The sequence below is a fragment of the Mizuhopecten yessoensis genome, unplaced genomic scaffold (assembly GCF_002113885.1).
Source record: "Mizuhopecten yessoensis strain PY_sf001 unplaced genomic scaffold, ASM211388v2 scaffold4835, whole genome shotgun sequence".
Taxonomy (NCBI): Eukaryota; Metazoa; Mollusca; class Bivalvia; order Pectinida; family Pectinidae; genus Mizuhopecten; species Mizuhopecten yessoensis.
This window is the reverse complement of record NW_018405745.1, coordinates 189,718-208,281: the sequence shown is the minus strand read 5'-3', so window position 1 is coordinate 208,281 and position 18,564 is coordinate 189,718. Positions and strand designations below refer to the sequence as shown.

The window sequence follows — 18,564 nt, the reverse complement described above, 5'->3', positions numbered from 1 at the left end:
AGCCATGGTCATCAGTCATTATTGATTTATAGGGCTGTAATGTCGTTAAAACAACTGACCAAACAAACTCAACATCCCAACTTCCTATTTATATCCTTCAACAACAGTTACCGTCGTTAAAACTGACCAAACAAACTCAACATCCAATTCTCCTATTTATGTTCTCAACAACAGTCCCTACCAAAAACATTCAAAAGATATACAATCCAACACATATAATAACCATAATCCAATATTTTCTTTTTTGGTAAACTTCCATTTCATCTCAAACCAAGTTAAACCTCTGGCTTACTCATTTGGGTAGTACTTTTCCATGCATGTAAATGCATTGCATCATCTATACCAATATGATGCAAAATTCCAATATTTTAATAAAACAAAATGTCACTCTCATGGACAGAAATTTGTCCTTATTTTTGTAAAAACAACATTTGAAATGTCACTCCGAAAACCAACAACATCTCAATGTTGTGTCATTTGTTGAAAACATGACCACTTCCAGCCTTATTTTGACAGGAGAGTATCAGCTGCATTTGTAAACTTCAAAACCATTAATATTTAGTCATTTTATCATACGTTTAACATGGAAAACAAAAAGATAACTTTGCTTTTAACAAATCCAGATTATTAGATAAACATATCAGTGATAGGTTTATGCTGAACTTCAGTACTAAAATTGTATACTAACTGAGAATGGTTTTCCAAAAAAGTTTTAGTGTGAAGATTTCAGAAGAATATGGAACCACTGGTGTGGGCTTTGTTATAATGGCTAGGCAGTAAACCGTTGACCCTAAAATGGTGACGAAGAAGAGAACTGGAACAAACTCGTCGTCGTCACAACATCTTGTATCCATTCCAAGCAAATAAATTCACATCTATGTCTAAAGGATTTCGTTTCAGTTTGAAAAAAATGACATTGATATGTAGTTAGATTTGTCCACCACTTAATGTAATTCACAAAATTGGTTGAATTTAATCTCAAGTAAAAAAAAATGTCTACAAATAATTTGATTGTCCGTCATTAGTGTCAGCCAGAAGAAAAATAAAAACTGCCTCTCTGTTTGAGACAAAATTTAATATCTTAACCACCGGTGAACAGGTCAAAACCACAGGTAAAGGTAATTGGTAACACATCCAATTTAATTTCTGCGTAAATCTATTGATTACTGATTATTTTCAAATCTCAGACACTACATAGAAGTAATTTATTGCCTCACATTTTACCCTAAAACAAGAAAGAAAGAAAAGGCATCAATCTTTGTTTTAACAATAGTATAATGTACTTTTGTAATTTTGTACAGAAATAAACTGATTTGAAACTTGGTAAACAAAATTCTCATTGAAATTTATTGAGCAATTTTGTTAATGACTTTTTAAAATACCCAGTTTAACTTTACCACCAATTTAACCAGCAGGCTGTCGGGACCTAAACTATAAGTAGGAACATTACCATTATGTGATGTTAAAACAGGCAGATGAAAGGGCAAATGGATGGGAACACCATCAGTACACCCTGATATTTTTATTCCCACCAAAGAAATGTTGCTGTGACTGTGTGACTACTGTGAGGTGGCCCTGGATTATGTAAGTGTGGCCTGATGACCTGTTACCGTTCCAGCACCCCAGCTTTCCCACACCCAGCATCTAACGCAGCAAACGCATTGACAGCTTCCAACTCACCAAATTATGATGTTCTTAATCTTTATAAAATTATCTAATATTTTCTACAGTGTAGCATTGACATGATTATTTAACATGCAACTCAAATAACATTACCTGAATGAAGTTTTATAAAAAATAAGTATCATAAATTAATAAGTTTCTGTTTATAAGGTTAATGTATTAAACGTTGGAAGATAAATGCGGCCCCTTCTTGTCTGGTGTGTGTAAGCAACATTCTTCTGACTTTTTCAATTAGCCATGGAAGTAGTTCATAAGCTGGGGACAATTAGCCTTTCTCTGCCATATAGCTCAAGAGTTGGGTGATTCCCATGTACTCCTAAACCCCAGGGACCTATATAGGGGGTTACAAGTGTTTTTCCTTACAACAAGGAAAACAAGTGTCAGGAAATTAAATAGGCATTGGGGGGACACATTACTGGATCAAAGAAGGTTCCTTCTAGGTAACGATATTCAGAGGCTTACCCTTGTTAGTCCCATGGCAGAGCCTTGGTAGGGGGAGACAAGGGATGAAGTTGCAACAAGCGGGGTTTTTTCAGCTTCAAAATTAACCTGCGTACCAGCCTATAGGCAGCTTATGTGCCTTATATTCAAGGGAAGCTAAAAGAATTCATGTGGCGGGTGTCTTTAACTAGTTTCAAAGTCATCTGGAGCACCTGTTTTCTGAGTTGGCCTGTTGTTTGTTACTGATGCTGTGTGTTATTGGATGGGACCATTGAGCTTGTGTGTTATCACTTTCCTCCAAAAGATCAGAGGAACACAGAGCACCTGTTCCTGTCCCCAATACTGCTAACTTGTAGTGGTAATTGGTGCATAATGATAAAATGATAATCCTAATGAAAGACTTTGATGTGGTATGGCGGGAGATGGGAGATTAAGACCAATTCTGACCACCCCTGATAGCTGTTGACCAATCACAGTAGCTGATACAGCTGCTGGGCCCCTAGGGCAGGACCTGTCTAGTTAGAAGTTGATGGTAGTGTTTATGGCTGTGTATTTACACAGGCACCCCAATCCCTGGGAAACCCCTGGGAACCAAGCCTTTAGTGCTGCCCCCCAGTGGGGAGCCACACTCCAAATGTCATCAAGTCCCTGGGTAACACATCTCTAAACTGTTCTGCATGCTGTCCATATCAATGATTCCAGTCACAGGAGGAAGATATATACCTAGTTACTTTTGATAGACATATACCACATGTCCTATCTACCATATACACTTCATATAGTGTAAACATGTCCAAATTGAAAAATGAATTAATTCACTTGAAGTAATTTTCATGCAAATTTTTCAGTATGTCATCTATTAGTACTGCATTAGGTTTCCAATTTATTTAATTTTCATCAAATCTATTTCAGATATTCATTATATAAGCAATTTTCTTTAAATTGGCGTGGGAAATGTTCAGACAAGACCCAAAAGAAATTAAAGAAAGTGAAATTTTTTTTGGCAATATATTTCAAAATTCATAAAACCATATCTCCTTTCATTAATGAATATTTCGTAATACATGTACCATTTTTTCCTGTGAATATTTCATATTACCATATTTTCTGACTATCATTTTGTGAATTTTGGACAATTTTAGTTATTCTACTTTAACCTCTTCTTGGGATAATCTTATAGATATTTCAAAGTATATTGTAAATTTGTGATCAAAAATATTTTTGTTTTACCAATATTTTTGAAGGCTGTTATTTTGTCCAAAACCAGTTCCCAATACAATTTTCACATTATTTTTAAAATATGTAATTAAAAAAATGTTGTCCATTGTCAATATTAACAGTACAAATGAAAGTTTATGAAACAGTTATCAATAAAACATAGAAGTGTTGTCACTACCTACAAGGTAACCTATATAGTCACTGGCCCATCCTGTCACTGTCTCACTGATAAACCCTAATCTAGACAAACAACTACACAAACAACAGGAATATGTTTCTTTTCCCTTTTATCATTTAATGAAAATGTGTTAAATTGGCATTTTAAGGCACAAAGGGATATAAACCCCTCTGTCACTCCCTGTCAACAGAGGGGGAGCTACGTCGCCCCTTGGGATACAAGACTTTCCTGTAGAAATTTTCTCACCCTGGAGACTTAACACATATTACTTATATGTCTGACAATTTCTACCCTTTCTTATCACTAATATGAAGTGATTTGGCCCCTAGGGTGTGGAGAATGTTCACTAATATTAATTAGTTTTATCCCTGGGGTGAGGGGACACACACCCCTGGGTTGAGCTGATCTTGACATCAATGTTGACAGTTAAACTGAGGTCATGACAGCTTTAATAGGTTGGGAGTCTAACAGCTTGGGCCTGTCACCTAACTGGAAAGTTTGGTCTTAATGAAATTCACTCACCTGTATTGCTCACCTGTGAATAGTCTCATGGGACAAGGTGCTAATGGGCCACTAAACTAATTAGCCAATAAACCCTAGCTAGGACATGATAAAGCTAATTCACAATTCATCTCCCTGGGTAAAACTATCTCCAGCTTCCAGTGGTTTTAAGTCATATACCTTTATTTTGTGCCTGCACAATTTCAACAACAAAATTACTGCTGGTTAAATTCATATTTTGACAAAAGAAAAGTTATAAAATTGTATATTTTAATTTTGTGAACTTCATTAAAAATAAAACAAATTTTGTTTAAATCAAAACCTATGTCGACAGTCCCAAGATGGCCCCAAACCATTATCTTGTGAATTTAAAATATTTGTAATACCAGTCAGATTTGACAAGTTAATTACAGGTATTTATTGTTAGGGAGATATTTACATAATTACACCTGTCTCTCATTTGCTCAGATGATATCTTACAAGCCAATTTCCAAAATTATGAAATAATTGTATGTGTCATTTTATAGAAACACCAAAATAACATAATGGATAGAAAAAATGTTGAAACATGGCTTTTGTAGGTATACTTATATTTATTGTCCTTTAACCTGACGGGTATTTTGAAGGTTGAGAACATGATCACAGAGAGGAAACACTTTTGTGTTCAAGGTGTAATATATATCACCCTGAACTGGGGGAGGTCAGAAGAATCGTTTTTGCCGGTTTTACCTGTAAATTACAGCTGTAAGATGAAACGTGTGGGAATGTAATTTAGTTCCTTAAAGTCAGACAAACACACAATAGCACCATGTTGTGATATCATTTTCAGGGTTTCAAATTAACGTCACTGAATAGAAAATTGATGCGTAATCTTCATATGAGAAGTTTTAAATGCCAACAAATCAGGCAATATTTACAAAAAAAATATATCAAAAACCATCTTAACCCTTAAATGTTACTTTCTTTATTTCTATAAAACAACAAAAGGACTTTCCGTAATGTATATTTGTATCAAACATGAAACCGTTAAAAAGTTTTTAACTACCTCCTGAGAGAATGGAGCCATGGTTTCAATGAGAAATGAATGGAGCTTTATGATAAAACTCCAGTTTATTTGTACTTTTAACTGTAAAATTTAAATATATCTCTTAAAATTTTCTAAGCTTTTGATATTAGGATGACAAATTTTGTTTCATATCCTGTAAAAGCATTAAGGTATAAAATCAATAAATTCTACAATTCAATCTCTATTCCTGTACCACCAAGCTTTCATCACTTATAACTACATACTGTAGTGGAAAAGAAATTACATTTTGTCTTAGAATAAATTTCTAGTAATTTAAGAAAAATAAACAAATTTTATAAAAAGACATGATAGTTTGACGTAATTTTACTCCAAATTATATGCCACATAAAGCTGACTTTCAGCTAGAATTTCACTGAATCAATTCCCTAAAATGTATACATACCATATCGACAGATTTCTCTTCAAAATAAACAAATGTATTTTTGAAGAAAAATCTTTCAATTTACAAACAGTAATCTCTACCTTAGGAAGATGAACTTACCAAACACACATAAAACAAGGAGAAATCGCACAAGTTCGGAGCATTTATGTGCTCGCAATTTCTTCATTTTGAGGCAGTGGTTCTAACTTCCCATAGCGTTTTGCACCCAAAAGCGGAGATTTGCAGTGTCGAGGAATTGATTTTGTAGATGATGAAGTAATCCACAGTGAATTTAAGAGAATTAATCCTAGAGCATGACACATCCACACAAGGCACAGTTAGGGTAAAATATCACTGTTACACTACATCCGTACAGTACCAAAAATCACAGGTACCTCGAGTAAACTTCCGACACAGGTGTCCCTCATGGTTAACACTACTGGGAGTAAACATGTACAGTTACAAAGTAAACATGTACACTGGGGGATAGACACTAGCACTGTCAACTAAAGTCAGTTCCACTGTTGACACACAACACTCATGTTTTCAGGCCTAACTTGGTAGTGGTTATGAGTAGTTCCTAACTTAGACATACATTGACTGCTATACACTTTCCTCACGGCTGGCTGGCTAGGCAAGGCTGTGATCACATGGTTCGGGACAGGGCAAGTCGGCCATTCACATGCAGATGATGCCTACAATAGCAGGCAGCGCAGAGCCAGTGGGGCGTGAGAAAGCTGGCTGGCTGTACTGGCTTCCACTGGGCTATAAACTCAGGGCCGTGAGACCATACACACACTGAGCTAACCCAGAGGGGCAGCCTTTACCACTGGTCAGTGTCACTGGACATCTACCTGGCGCTAATGACGAGCCATACTCAGGTGTCGTGGAGTGTGGACACTAGTCTAATTAATGACATAGAGTACTGATATGAGTTGATGTAATTAAACTTTAGTGTGGACTGAGAGAGTGAGATGGGTGCTGGGTGGCCAGTGATACAGGAATTTGTGAGGCCATTGTTTATACGGCCTTCACAGGAAGTGCCTGTGTATCACTGCTACTCTGTTACTACATCACCAGGCCCATAATTTGATAACATCCTTTTGAGGTCGGGATGTTTATTGTCACAGGATATAGTCAATTCTGTTGGCCATCATTGTCAGATCTAACGACTACCAAAGTCTAGCCTGTAATTACACATAATCAGACTCCTCATCATCAATAGCAGGACATTTGATTGGCTGCCGAAATCAATTTGATGATCCATCAGAATTCTATGTACATGTATTTCCTTACTCAGGTTTTGTTTACAGATTTTTGGCAATTTTACTGAAATTAGGAAGATATTTATCATTTTTTTTATTTTGGGAAAAAAGAGCACTTATTTTGTTAGGTGATGCAGCCTGGCTGAAAAACTTTAAATTAAAAATCACTGTTATCCATGTAAGTAAAAGAAGCAGCTAAAACAATGTAAATCCCATACCAAAGTTTAACCAAATAAGAATCTTCTGAAATATGTCAATTTCGATCCATATTTGATAAACTTGTTTCCACCAATTAGTTAAATGAACATGAATTGTATCACATTAAAATATGTTAAACAACCCTGAATGTTTTTAATGTGTGAGAGTTGTTTGTTTATTTTACTAAGATCAAAGAGGACATTGTTCAGGTCACACACTAACAACAATTTCAGCAGTTGATGTCTCCTGATAATCTGTTTGCAGAGTCATTTTAGGATTGACTCGCCAAAGATTACAGAACATTATCATCGGCAGCCTATTATCCAGTTAGATGGGTGATGGCCCCTTTATGTGTGCACACCATTGTGTCCTCGCAGGTAAAATACAGGTAACAGAGGCTCCATCGCCTGGTACATGCATGGACAAGGGGGCTGGTAGCCATGGCGACTGGCCATTGTAAGATGACCATCTCACTACCTGGACAACAGGTAATCACTGTGGGCGTAGACGACTACAACCAAAACTGACCCTGTCATGAGGTTAGGGGTCAAATGGAAGTTAGCAACAATAGCATATACATCACTTCCTCAGTAACTAGACTCATAAAATTTATACAATCACCAGAGATATGGTTCTGTACTGAAATTCAATAACAGTTACTCCCTTCAGAAGTATTCTATCCCTGATACAATTTGAAATAGAAGAATTCCAATGGAGACCAAATATATTTCACATCAGTCTTGAAATTACTGGTTATGCTGATTTGAATTATAATATTTTTCTTCCTTTTCTTCAGTCTTCCAAACCCCTTATACAGTGTCCTTACCCCTCACTACATTGTCCTTACCCCTCTCTTGTGTCCTTACCTCTTTCTACTTTGTCCTTACCCCTCCCTATTATGTCCTTACCCCTGTTTATAGTGTCCTTACCCCAGTTTATAGTGTCATTACCCCTCACTACAGTGTCCCTACCACTCTCTACATTGTCTTTACCCCTCACTACATTGTCCTTTACCCTTCCTACAGTGACCTTATCCTTCTCTTGTGTCCTTTCCCCTTTCTATGTTGCCTTTACCCCTCCCTATAATGTCTCTACCCTTTTCTACAATGTCCTTACCTTCTCTACAGTGTCCCTGCTCCTATCTAGTGTCCTTACCTCTTTCTACTTTGTCCTTACCCCTCCCTATTATGTCCTCAACCCTGTTTATAGTGTCCTTACCTCTCTCTTGTGTCCTTACCCCTCTCTACAATGTCTTTACCCCTCACTAGTGTCCCTTACCCTTCTATACAGTGTTCTTACCCCTCACTTCAGTGTTCCTTACCCTTCTCTACAGTGTCCCTTACCCCTCTCTACATTGTCCTTACCCCTCACTACATTGTCCTTTTCCCTTCCTACATTGTCCTTACCCTACTCTTGTGTCCTTACCCCTTTCTACGTTGCCTTTACCCCTCCCTATAATGTCCTTATCCCTCTCTACAGTGTCCCTTAACCCTCTCTACATTATCCCTTACCATTCTCCATCCATAACTGTCATATCTTTGTCGGAATCAAATTACCGAAATGTAAACAACTTTCTCTTATTTCAGAAATATGCCTGTTTGTTATCTTGAAAACTCGAGAAAGCGTCTGGTGTTGGGAACGGGGCCCCAAATGACGTAACAATGACATTATTTTGTAATGATTGCCATATTTTCTGTATTAAATAACAAGCAGTGAAACTGCTGGTGTGTGTGATGCGATTTGGAGCCGTTGGTTAGTAGACACTTGAGCACTAATCTGTAATTAAGGCAGGCTGGTTATACCTCATGCATATTCCGTCTCTACTCCACCACTTAATTACAACAGGTAATAGACGATTGTGCGAATCAGGTGTAATCGGAACATGTGCCCCACTGCATTTTACACTATTGGCCCATCTCTCCCAACTCCTCTCTGGCGATGAGTCCCCAACTCTAACACGCGTCCTATAATGTGGCCTAATGATGCGTGTGAAGATCAAATTGAGATATCGATCCTTTCCTCTCGTCTACCTCTCTAGATGATAAGCACCTAGTTATTGTATCCTTCTCCTAAACAAACCTAATCACACAATAACTCCAACAAAGCTGAGGATAAAAGCTGGGCTTGACAGTCATTGGGACAGGTAATGCAGAAAGCTCTAATGTTAAACATCAATACTGCCTCCGCGCTGCCTTTCTCTCTCCACAAGCTTCTGTTTGCAAGTCAACATGGCACTCATCTTGCCTCATCATCAATGGGCCCAACACAACGCAACAAAGGCATAAATTGATCATCATTAAATAAATTTATGGCCGTACTTTAAGTAGATCCATTAATCCGACTGATGAGTGTGTGCGAGCTGGAGACTTACCCACTTCCACAATGAGTTAGTTTTGTATGAAGACACAGGTGAGTTGGGCCCAGTACAATAAGAAAACCGATTAAAATCAATTAAAAATCTGAAAATATAACCGGCCACTACAGAAGCTGTAAACTAACACCCTTTTGTCTTCCTCTGAATTGTCCCAATAAGGAATTTTTTCCTGGTTACTAATTATAAACTGACCTATTTAAGACAAATAATTCTAGGATGTCTAAAGTACAACTGGAAACTTGTGCAGTGTAGGAATATTACATTAGGATACTGGGTGATGTTCCTGATTACAGAGAGGAACTATATATACTGACATGCCTAAGACAACTTGAACAAGCCATTCAGATTGATGTGTCTCACCTGTGCCCTGCTTTGACCATCAATGCACATATCAGAGAAACTAACCTAAACACAAAAACTTAATGTTGATTGAGATGCTGACAAAGTCAATGGACCATGAAATGTAGGCTGCATCCAGAATTTGATGCATGGGTTGGTATGTAATATCTAAGATGCATCTATGGTCCAAGTTTGGTTGGTCTAGCACTTATACTTTGAGTGAAACTAATTTAAACTCAAAAACTTAATGTTGACACCATCGCTGTAAAAAGCAACACCTTAGTCTTGCTTCCACTTAGTGGCGGCGAGACAAAAAACACCACAATATTGCTGAATATATATTCATCTAACACAAAAATTATATCATTTCCACTAGGAGAAGACTCAATATGATAAAGAATGGAAAATAAAGAAATAGAACACATTCTTACAATGCTTATTGTCCAGTATGTTCTATCAAAGTAAATTGATAAAATTTTAACATTTTTTTTGACATTTCCCAGATTACCTATCATAGATAATGCACATCAAAAGAGTGCCATGGCTTGTCTTTAACTCTTTCTTTTTACACAGACTCACTTTTATCTGATCAATGACTGGATTTAAAACTTCTTTTGATATAATTGAATTTCTTTCTGACATGTTTAGATTGACACGGTATCATGGGTCCACATACTTTCCCCTTTATAAATTGGTTACAGACCTCAATTTCCTTATGTACACAAGACTTTGAATCATCCTAATCCAGATTTCAAAAATAATTTATAATCAATATTTGTGCGTGACCTATGTACAGGTAGGCTTTTCACTTGGATTTCATATTGAAACCATTCTCTGTACAGGTAACAATAAAGCAGGTAACAAACGGACAGGTAAGTGTAGCAGGTAACACATACACCTGAGTATGCCCACCTGAGCCCTATGTTTGATCTCCGGCCTCAGCAGCCCAAATCTCATTCTATCCTCTATCAATACTCTGTTTGCACTGATTTGAACATCCAAACTGAGCATGGCGTGCCATTTTTTCTTCTTTTCAACAGTGTTTTAATGATGTTTCCAAGGCAACAGATGTAGTTTTTCAGACGAATAAATAAGAATTTGGTGTGTATGGCTGGGATAGGAGTATGGGGATAAAGAGCCAATGTGTTTGCTGTCATACCTGGTTAGATTTGACAGGTAGACCGGCAGACCAACCGGCTTTATTGATATCATATTGGATGTATTGATTGAAACTTTCTATACAGCTGATCAAAGCCCCTTGAACACAGAGGCCCCAAGAGGAGCGAGGGATTGCACCACTCGCACCATCCCAAAACACGCACAAACTCCATATCTTGACATTCCATTTCATCTATGTCAAACATTATAAAATGCCACTATGCATAATTCTGATACATTAAAAAAGGTTTTTACCTTTACCTTTTTACGCTTTTAGGCTTGTTTTAACTATGATGCTAAGAAATCAGAACCCCTTCTGGGCGACACTTAAAGCCCTTATTCTGGTTATTGAAATGTTCAGAATACAATGTAATTTTAGATAACAATTTAATGAAAGCAGAGGGTGGGCCTGGTAACTATGTTGACATTATGCTATTACAAGACAAAAATTGACTTTTTAACAATCCCGAAACGTGCCAAAAACAGACTCGCAAGCCTCATAATAGCTGAACTACCCTGGGAAAATCATACAGGTTACAAATGTACAGCGTAGAAAATCCTATTGTTAAATACTCATTGCCAATTAGTTACATTTGTTGGTGTACGTGTCAACAATCTCTCCCAGGGACAAATGTACATATCTTATAGGGATTTGATGATCCAATTGTTTGAATTTTAATCCTATACTTTCAGTAAATTTTACTTATCAATAGACAAAGGCTCTCGTGTTTATCTCCATTACACCTTAGAACTTGAGGTTCAAATCTTTTACGAACATTATTAACAACTACCTGTTTGAAAAAATAAAAAATGCAGAAGAATTCTTTTGATTTTTCTTTTATCCACAATTATCAAAAGCATACTGCCAATATCATACAGTGAATAAAATTTTCTCTATGTATTGTATACATGTACACTTTCACCCTATCAAATATTCGCCGTTCAAAGGTCAAATCCATATTTGCCCTATGTAAATTTCGCCCTTCACAAGTAATTACTATATATGGTACGCTGTGTAATAATATTTGCTGTCATGATAAATTCTTCCTAATTGCGGAGGGTGAAAACGGCGAAAGTTAAACTTCCGTGAACATTTCCCAATAAACAGTATTTTCTTGTATAATAACATCCATTGCGATGTCAGAATAAGATTACGACATGACATCATCACATTGAAGACAATAGACATGATGTTGAAGACTCGATAAATAACCACGACCTTCGTGATGCTCAGATACATTGGTAGTGCCCTAAAAACATTCTTTAATTTGTTTCTACTTTATAGACATAAGCTACATCCCGTACACACCACAGCCACAATATGTAACGACCTGGAAACACTGACGTCAACAGTGTGTAAAAGAATGGCTCCCATCAAAGCGTGGCAATAATGTTTTCATTTTCAAAATCCAATTTTGCATGTTATCTTGACAACTTTACCAACATTTTTACTTCATATCAGCAACATATATGGAAATATTTTTGTAATACCAGCAAAACACTGGTTTTTCACAAAATATGTAAATTTGTACAATGACTCAATAGTATGATTATTGTAAGTAACGCTGATATTTTGTGCATTACACTACATACAGGGCGAAAACTGGGCTCCACTTAGGAATACTTATACCGCCCAAGAGGGCTATTCTCTACTCAACAAATTAGTCAGCTTGTACCGGAAAATCCTGCTTCATACTTTGTCCGTGTCACGTAAGTTTTACAAGTGTATCACATACCAACCACCACCTAATATGGTCACCCACTAATGAGGAGACTATACTACCGATAGGATTATGGCACATTTAAACACGTGCATGGAACCTGATTTTACCAACACCTGACTTATAGGACATTCTGTAATACCAGAAATGATAATTACACAAGACCAGTGATATTAAAATGTTCCAATCCCTAATGATGGCCAGGTTTCATTATACATTAGACAGACCCAAAGATTTTAAGTAGTGCATCCCCATGAACAGAATGTATGATATTGCCAGGAGTCTTGCGATATCAGAGGCACTCAATACCATAACTACGTAACACCATTCCATCCATAGGAATGGAAGAACCTGGTTTTGGTTTGGTTTTATTTTGTTTAACGTCCTACTAACATCTAAGGTCATTTATGGACGCGTGGAAGAACCTTAAGCCTAAATCTAGACCAGTATCAAAATGCTACTATAAACTGCTGGCTAGGCTTGTTGGAACACCTTCTCAGTCGATCGTAGTTCTGATGATGACCGCTATATGTATCCTGACCTACAACATCTCATTACAAAATAGTCATTACTTGACTCTTATTTGCTTTTTGATGAAAAAAATCTGGAACAAACTTCATAAAATTTTAACTTTAGTATTCGATTTTGTAGAAGGATTGGGTTCAGATTTGTTGAGAGTGAAAAGATTGGGATATGTATGGTAGCCACTTGTCCAGTGTCATTCTATGGGACTTGTATATATGGGCACAGCACATGAGGTACGGAACTGGTGATGTCACCCACCCACATACAGCGGCAACGAAACATGCCAACAATGTCTTGTAAATCAGTGAGAAAGTAGCCGCTCCGAAACTTGTACAAACACTCTAAATGTCCTTTTTATACCCCATAATTGAGAAATTATTTACGGCAGTACCTGTTCTGTTGTAGAGGAAATAAGGCAAACAGGTGCTGTCAACAGAGGGGAACACAGTCTAACATTACTGGCCTCACACCATTGTGGCTGTTTGTATGTGTCACAGTGCTGAAATTGGTGAACTTATGCTAAGTAAATACTGACACTTTGTGTAATTAGCACCCTTAGATAATGCATTATTATTCCTTCAATATCTAAAATGGCTTCTATGGGAGAACTGTGGACAAGGCGATCTTTTGAAGTTATCTGCGTCATTCTTGTTGACATTTAGCGGGACCTGTAACCTGCCCACCACCACCCCAATGTTATGTAAATGTATTGTGAGTGCGGACAATAGGACCGCCTAACAGTGGGAGATTCTACATTGTCAGATCCTGCTAACTGTTAACCTCTTCAATGACATTATTCCATTCTAGATTGTTCCTATTATATCACAACTTACACGGATCAATGGAAAAGGATAACTGTAAAATCTTGTACTGTTACAGTCTCCAGGTCCAAGTATTATGTAAATTACCAGCTGTATGGGCTCGGTGTGTTAGTATAATATAGGACACAATCTGTATAGTTAACATATTGTAAAGAACACAATTTGATGTTAACACCAACACTATGCATCCAAACCTATTTGTGTTTTAGTGTATCAGAATAAGCCTGTCATTTTATGCCGTTAATGTTTCTTGAAGTCAATTTGATTGGTTTTCAACATCATTCAATTTTTCTGAAAGTCACACTTTACATTTGATTCTAAACCTATACAGAATAAACACAAGATTGTTAAATCAAATTCTATTTTTTAAAGGTAGTCCTTTTACTCATTACGAATTCCATTTTGCTTTCTTCCAGGGTGTTGCTACTGCAGCAATACCTGACGGCTGGTTTGTTAATTAACCTGTCTACAGTCAACACTTTTACTATTGAGAACAAAATACAAATTCACATCATTCTATATTGCATCCTCTTCTCACAAGCGTCCCCCAATTATCCCGTCCATTCTTTGATGGTAAATGTTGAGGCGTGCTTACCTGTGCGACACAGACACTGGTAGGTATATTCGCTGGTGGCCAGACAGGTACCATCATTCTCACAAGGACTAGGAGTACAGGGGATGAACAGGCTCTCACAATGTTTACCAGTGTACATCATAGGGCAGTTACAGCTGTAACAAACACGGTACTCATTATATCTTACTGTATACAGCAGGGTACACATTATATCTTACTGTTTACAGCAGGGTACACATTATATCTTACTGTTTACAGCAGGGTACACATTATATCTAACTGTATACAGCAGGGTACACATTATTATAAGTGTATACAGCAGGGTACACATTATATCTAACTGTATACAACAGGGTACACAATACATCTTACTGTAACAAACAGGGTACACAATATATCTTACTGTAACAAACAGGGTACCCAATATATCTTACTGTAACAAACAGGGCATCATTATATCTTACTGTATACAACAGGGTACACATTATATCTAACTGTATACAGCAGGGTACACAATACATCTTACTGTAACAAACAGGGTACACAATATACCATACTGTAACAAACAGGGTACACATTATATCTAACTGTATACAGCAGGGTACACATTATATCTTACTGTAACAAACAGGGTACACATTATATCTAACTGTATACAGCAGGGTACACATTATATATAACTATATATAGCAGGGTACACATTATATATAACTATATATAGTAGGGTACACATTATATATAACTATATATAGCAGGGTACACATTATATATAACTATATACAGTAGGGTACACATTATATCTAACTGTATACAGCAGGGTACACAATAAATCTTACTGTAACAAACAGGGTACCCAATATATCTTACTGTAACAAACAGGGTACTCATTATAACTAACTGTATACAGCAGAGTACACATTATATCTAACTGTATACAGCAGGGTACACAATATATCTTACTGTAACAAACAGGGTACTCATCATAACTAACTGTATACAGCAGGGTACACATTATATCTAACTGTATACAGCAGGATACACATTATATCTTACTGTATACAGCAGGGTACACATTATATCTTACTGTAACAAACAGGGTACACATTATATCTACATCTAACTGGGCAAATGGTTGGAAATACAACATTACATCTAACTGGGAATGTTTCGGAAAAACAGTATATTGCAATATTTTTACAACTTTCATATTTTGGTAAAAATAAAACTGTTTTCAAATCATTTGACATACCAAACCTCCAGAACGAACTTTTAATCATCACAGAATAACAAATTGATGTACGATTTAAAAGCGTAAATTATATTCAGCAACTTTCTGTAAATCTTTGTAGAGACACATACTAGTATTTACATCTGAAAGTCACATTGAAGGCTTCTCTTTTTTAAATATCACTTTCATTTCTATTACTTTTACAATATGAATAGATACTACGAACGATCATAAGATCCTCTAAAATATTGCAAATACTAAGAAAACCCATCTCTACTAATTTTGTCTAGCTGCCATTACCCACTTTGTCAGCTTACCGACACCTACAGTAGACTATCAAAATGTGTGGTATGTTGGAAGATCACATCATGCGTGTTAAGCTTTGGTTTGTTTCAATTGACTGATCAGAATTGGTAAACGTAACTGATTAAGTTATATATGTAATAGTTCATAGAATAATTCACTTTTTTACCCACAATGAAACTTAAATTTTGTTGTGAGAGTTGTTATCCTAATCCTAAAAGTAATGAGATTTGTTACCAACTCTTTAAATAGGGTACACATTTTAAAATTACAACTCTTTAATTAACTTTAGGGTATCTTGACCATTTGTCTTCAGAAGCCTGTTAACATAAAATAGTTAAGGGTGTATGCTACCTTACTGTAAAACAATGGAGATAGCTCCACAAATCCCAGGTATAATTTACCAGGCAAGATATATATCTTTAAATAACATAGGCACAAATAAAACACTGCTTATCTATTATAAATAATGATATTTCTATTTATAGCTGCAGCACTCAAGAGTTGAACATAGATTTGCCTACAGGTAGGTGGTCTCCTGTACATGGCAGCATGACAGGTGATGATTTAATTACAAACCTATGACATAACAGCTGCACAATACTGTTAACAATACCACTATTACGACAGGAACTGCACATTAATCTTAGATCTGATCTGTCACAGATAAGTTAATCTAGTCATTGATGACCCATTAACAGTTAGCCACCCTTCTGGACTATACATTAGGTCAAATCTGTCCAATGGCCAAGTACTTGTTCTGTGTTGGTAAAGTGCAGTGTCATTGTAATCAATAGTGATGTGTATGTGTTGTAGATGGCAGTGATACTTGTCTACTGATTTACAACCTATGGACCCCAGTATAACACTTATATTATCCTCTTGTTGTCACTGTTATAGATTATGTATTTTTGTATACAAACTATGGCTAGCCATTCTTCCACATACAAATTGATCAAAGTGGAAATTGGCATGTTCTTTAATCAAATTTTTAAATAATTTTAAAACCACTCTCTCAAATCAATAAACATTAAGAAATTTGTGTGATTTTAATATCACTCAGTCAGGTCCATATAATCTATAACAAAATGCTTTTATCAACGCAAAAATACGTCAATTTAAAGAGAAATTTCAAAACAAAGAAATTTATATTTGGATCAATACAATCTGAGCACTGAAATTCATTCTGGAGCACTACGTTCCCCAAAGACTATGCTCTTTATTACTACCTGGGCCGAAAACCAATCAATCTCACCTGGCCCAGGTGATAAAGTGATCTGACATTACAGATTACATCACCCTAGGGACCCTAACCCATCTCCCTATAACTTACTCACTTTATCATGACTAAATGGATTTATGACAAAACATAATATTTATTCTGTTAAGGAGATGTGAAAGCTAATCTGTATTGCATTGGACAAAAGGCGTGTTTGTTAACTAATCAAGTCGTTAATTATTGATAGACGATTAGCCTGTGATCTGAAAGACCAATTAAATTTGCGTCGTTGGTAATAGAGAAATCACACGACACCCAATCAATAATGAGATCAGACGGCCACAGGAAGTCAAGAATGCTTAACAGGATATAGACACCAGCTCGTACACCGTGCAGGAAACCGGGCGGCGTCTGTAGAGCGGGGAAACGTGGCCACTTCGGGTGTCCTCAGCAGCAGTGGCTATACACAGTTGTGATGGATGTCAACAAACTTTAAACAAGAACTGTGCACAAACAATACTACCATGTCTAATGCTAAAATGGGCGGAGACATGTGATTAGGTAACAAAAGGAAAATATCCCTCAAATTGGTAACTACATAACAGACAAAAAGGATTTCTGATCGTAGTAAAATGTTGTAGCTTTAATGAAAATTAATTAATATTTATAGCAAATGAATTAATTCACAGGGCACTTATGTGTATTTATAAAATTTTGATTGAATCTAGACATTCTACACTTGAGAAATCCGGTGGTGTCTAGTTTAAAAAAAATTAACAGTAAGAAACATTAAACTCTAAAAAACAATAACCTATCCCTTAAAGAAATGTACTGGCTAGTGTACAAACATAAACAATTAGATAGGAATGAAACCACCCCGCCTTTCTACCGAGATTGACACTTTGATATATGAGGAAGTGTTAAAGAGTAGATATTGATTTGGGAGTGTATTGATTTATTACAAATCACTTGAAGTCACGCCAGGTTACAGAGACCAGCCAAGCTGCGTAGCAAGAAATCAAAATAATTACCAAGACTTTTAACATTTTTTTCACCCAAGGCCACAAATCACTTCAGTGTAACTAAATGTTCCATTGTGATTTGTACAGATCGGAGTAGTGACCCCTACACACAGTGTTTCCTTCAACTAAGGGGGAACAATGTAGGGGTCATACAACCAACATGATTGTTTAGAAAGTCATTATGAATCTGATGGACAATCTATTACAGAAGAATGCATTTAATTTGTTGCTGGTGGTGAAATGAGAACGTTTGGGGTGTTTGGAGGAGGAATACAATTCAAGTTAAAAGGAAGAAATATTTGAGTAAGGCAGGTTATAACGGTAGCACTCAACCAGGTTAAACAACCC

The 18,564-nt window shown here is 36.4% G+C and overlaps 1 protein-coding gene across 4 annotated transcripts in view; it reads right to left on the bottom strand.

The window, feature by feature from the left end:
• LOC110449851 (neurogenic locus notch homolog protein 1-like) overlaps window positions 1–18,564 on the bottom strand; it is an 89,131-nt gene that overhangs the window by 36,603 nt on the left and 33,964 nt on the right. For 3 of the 4 annotated variants that reach the window (XM_021496978.1, XM_021496979.1, XM_021496980.1), the window contains exon 6: window positions 14,466–14,599. In XM_021496978.1, the coding sequence (XP_021352653.1) occupies window positions 14,466–14,599 (134 nt within the window). Of the gene's footprint in view, window positions 1–5,589; window positions 6,599–14,465; window positions 14,600–18,564 lie in introns of those variants that run through there. The other variant, XM_021496981.1, reaches the window with a different exon arrangement.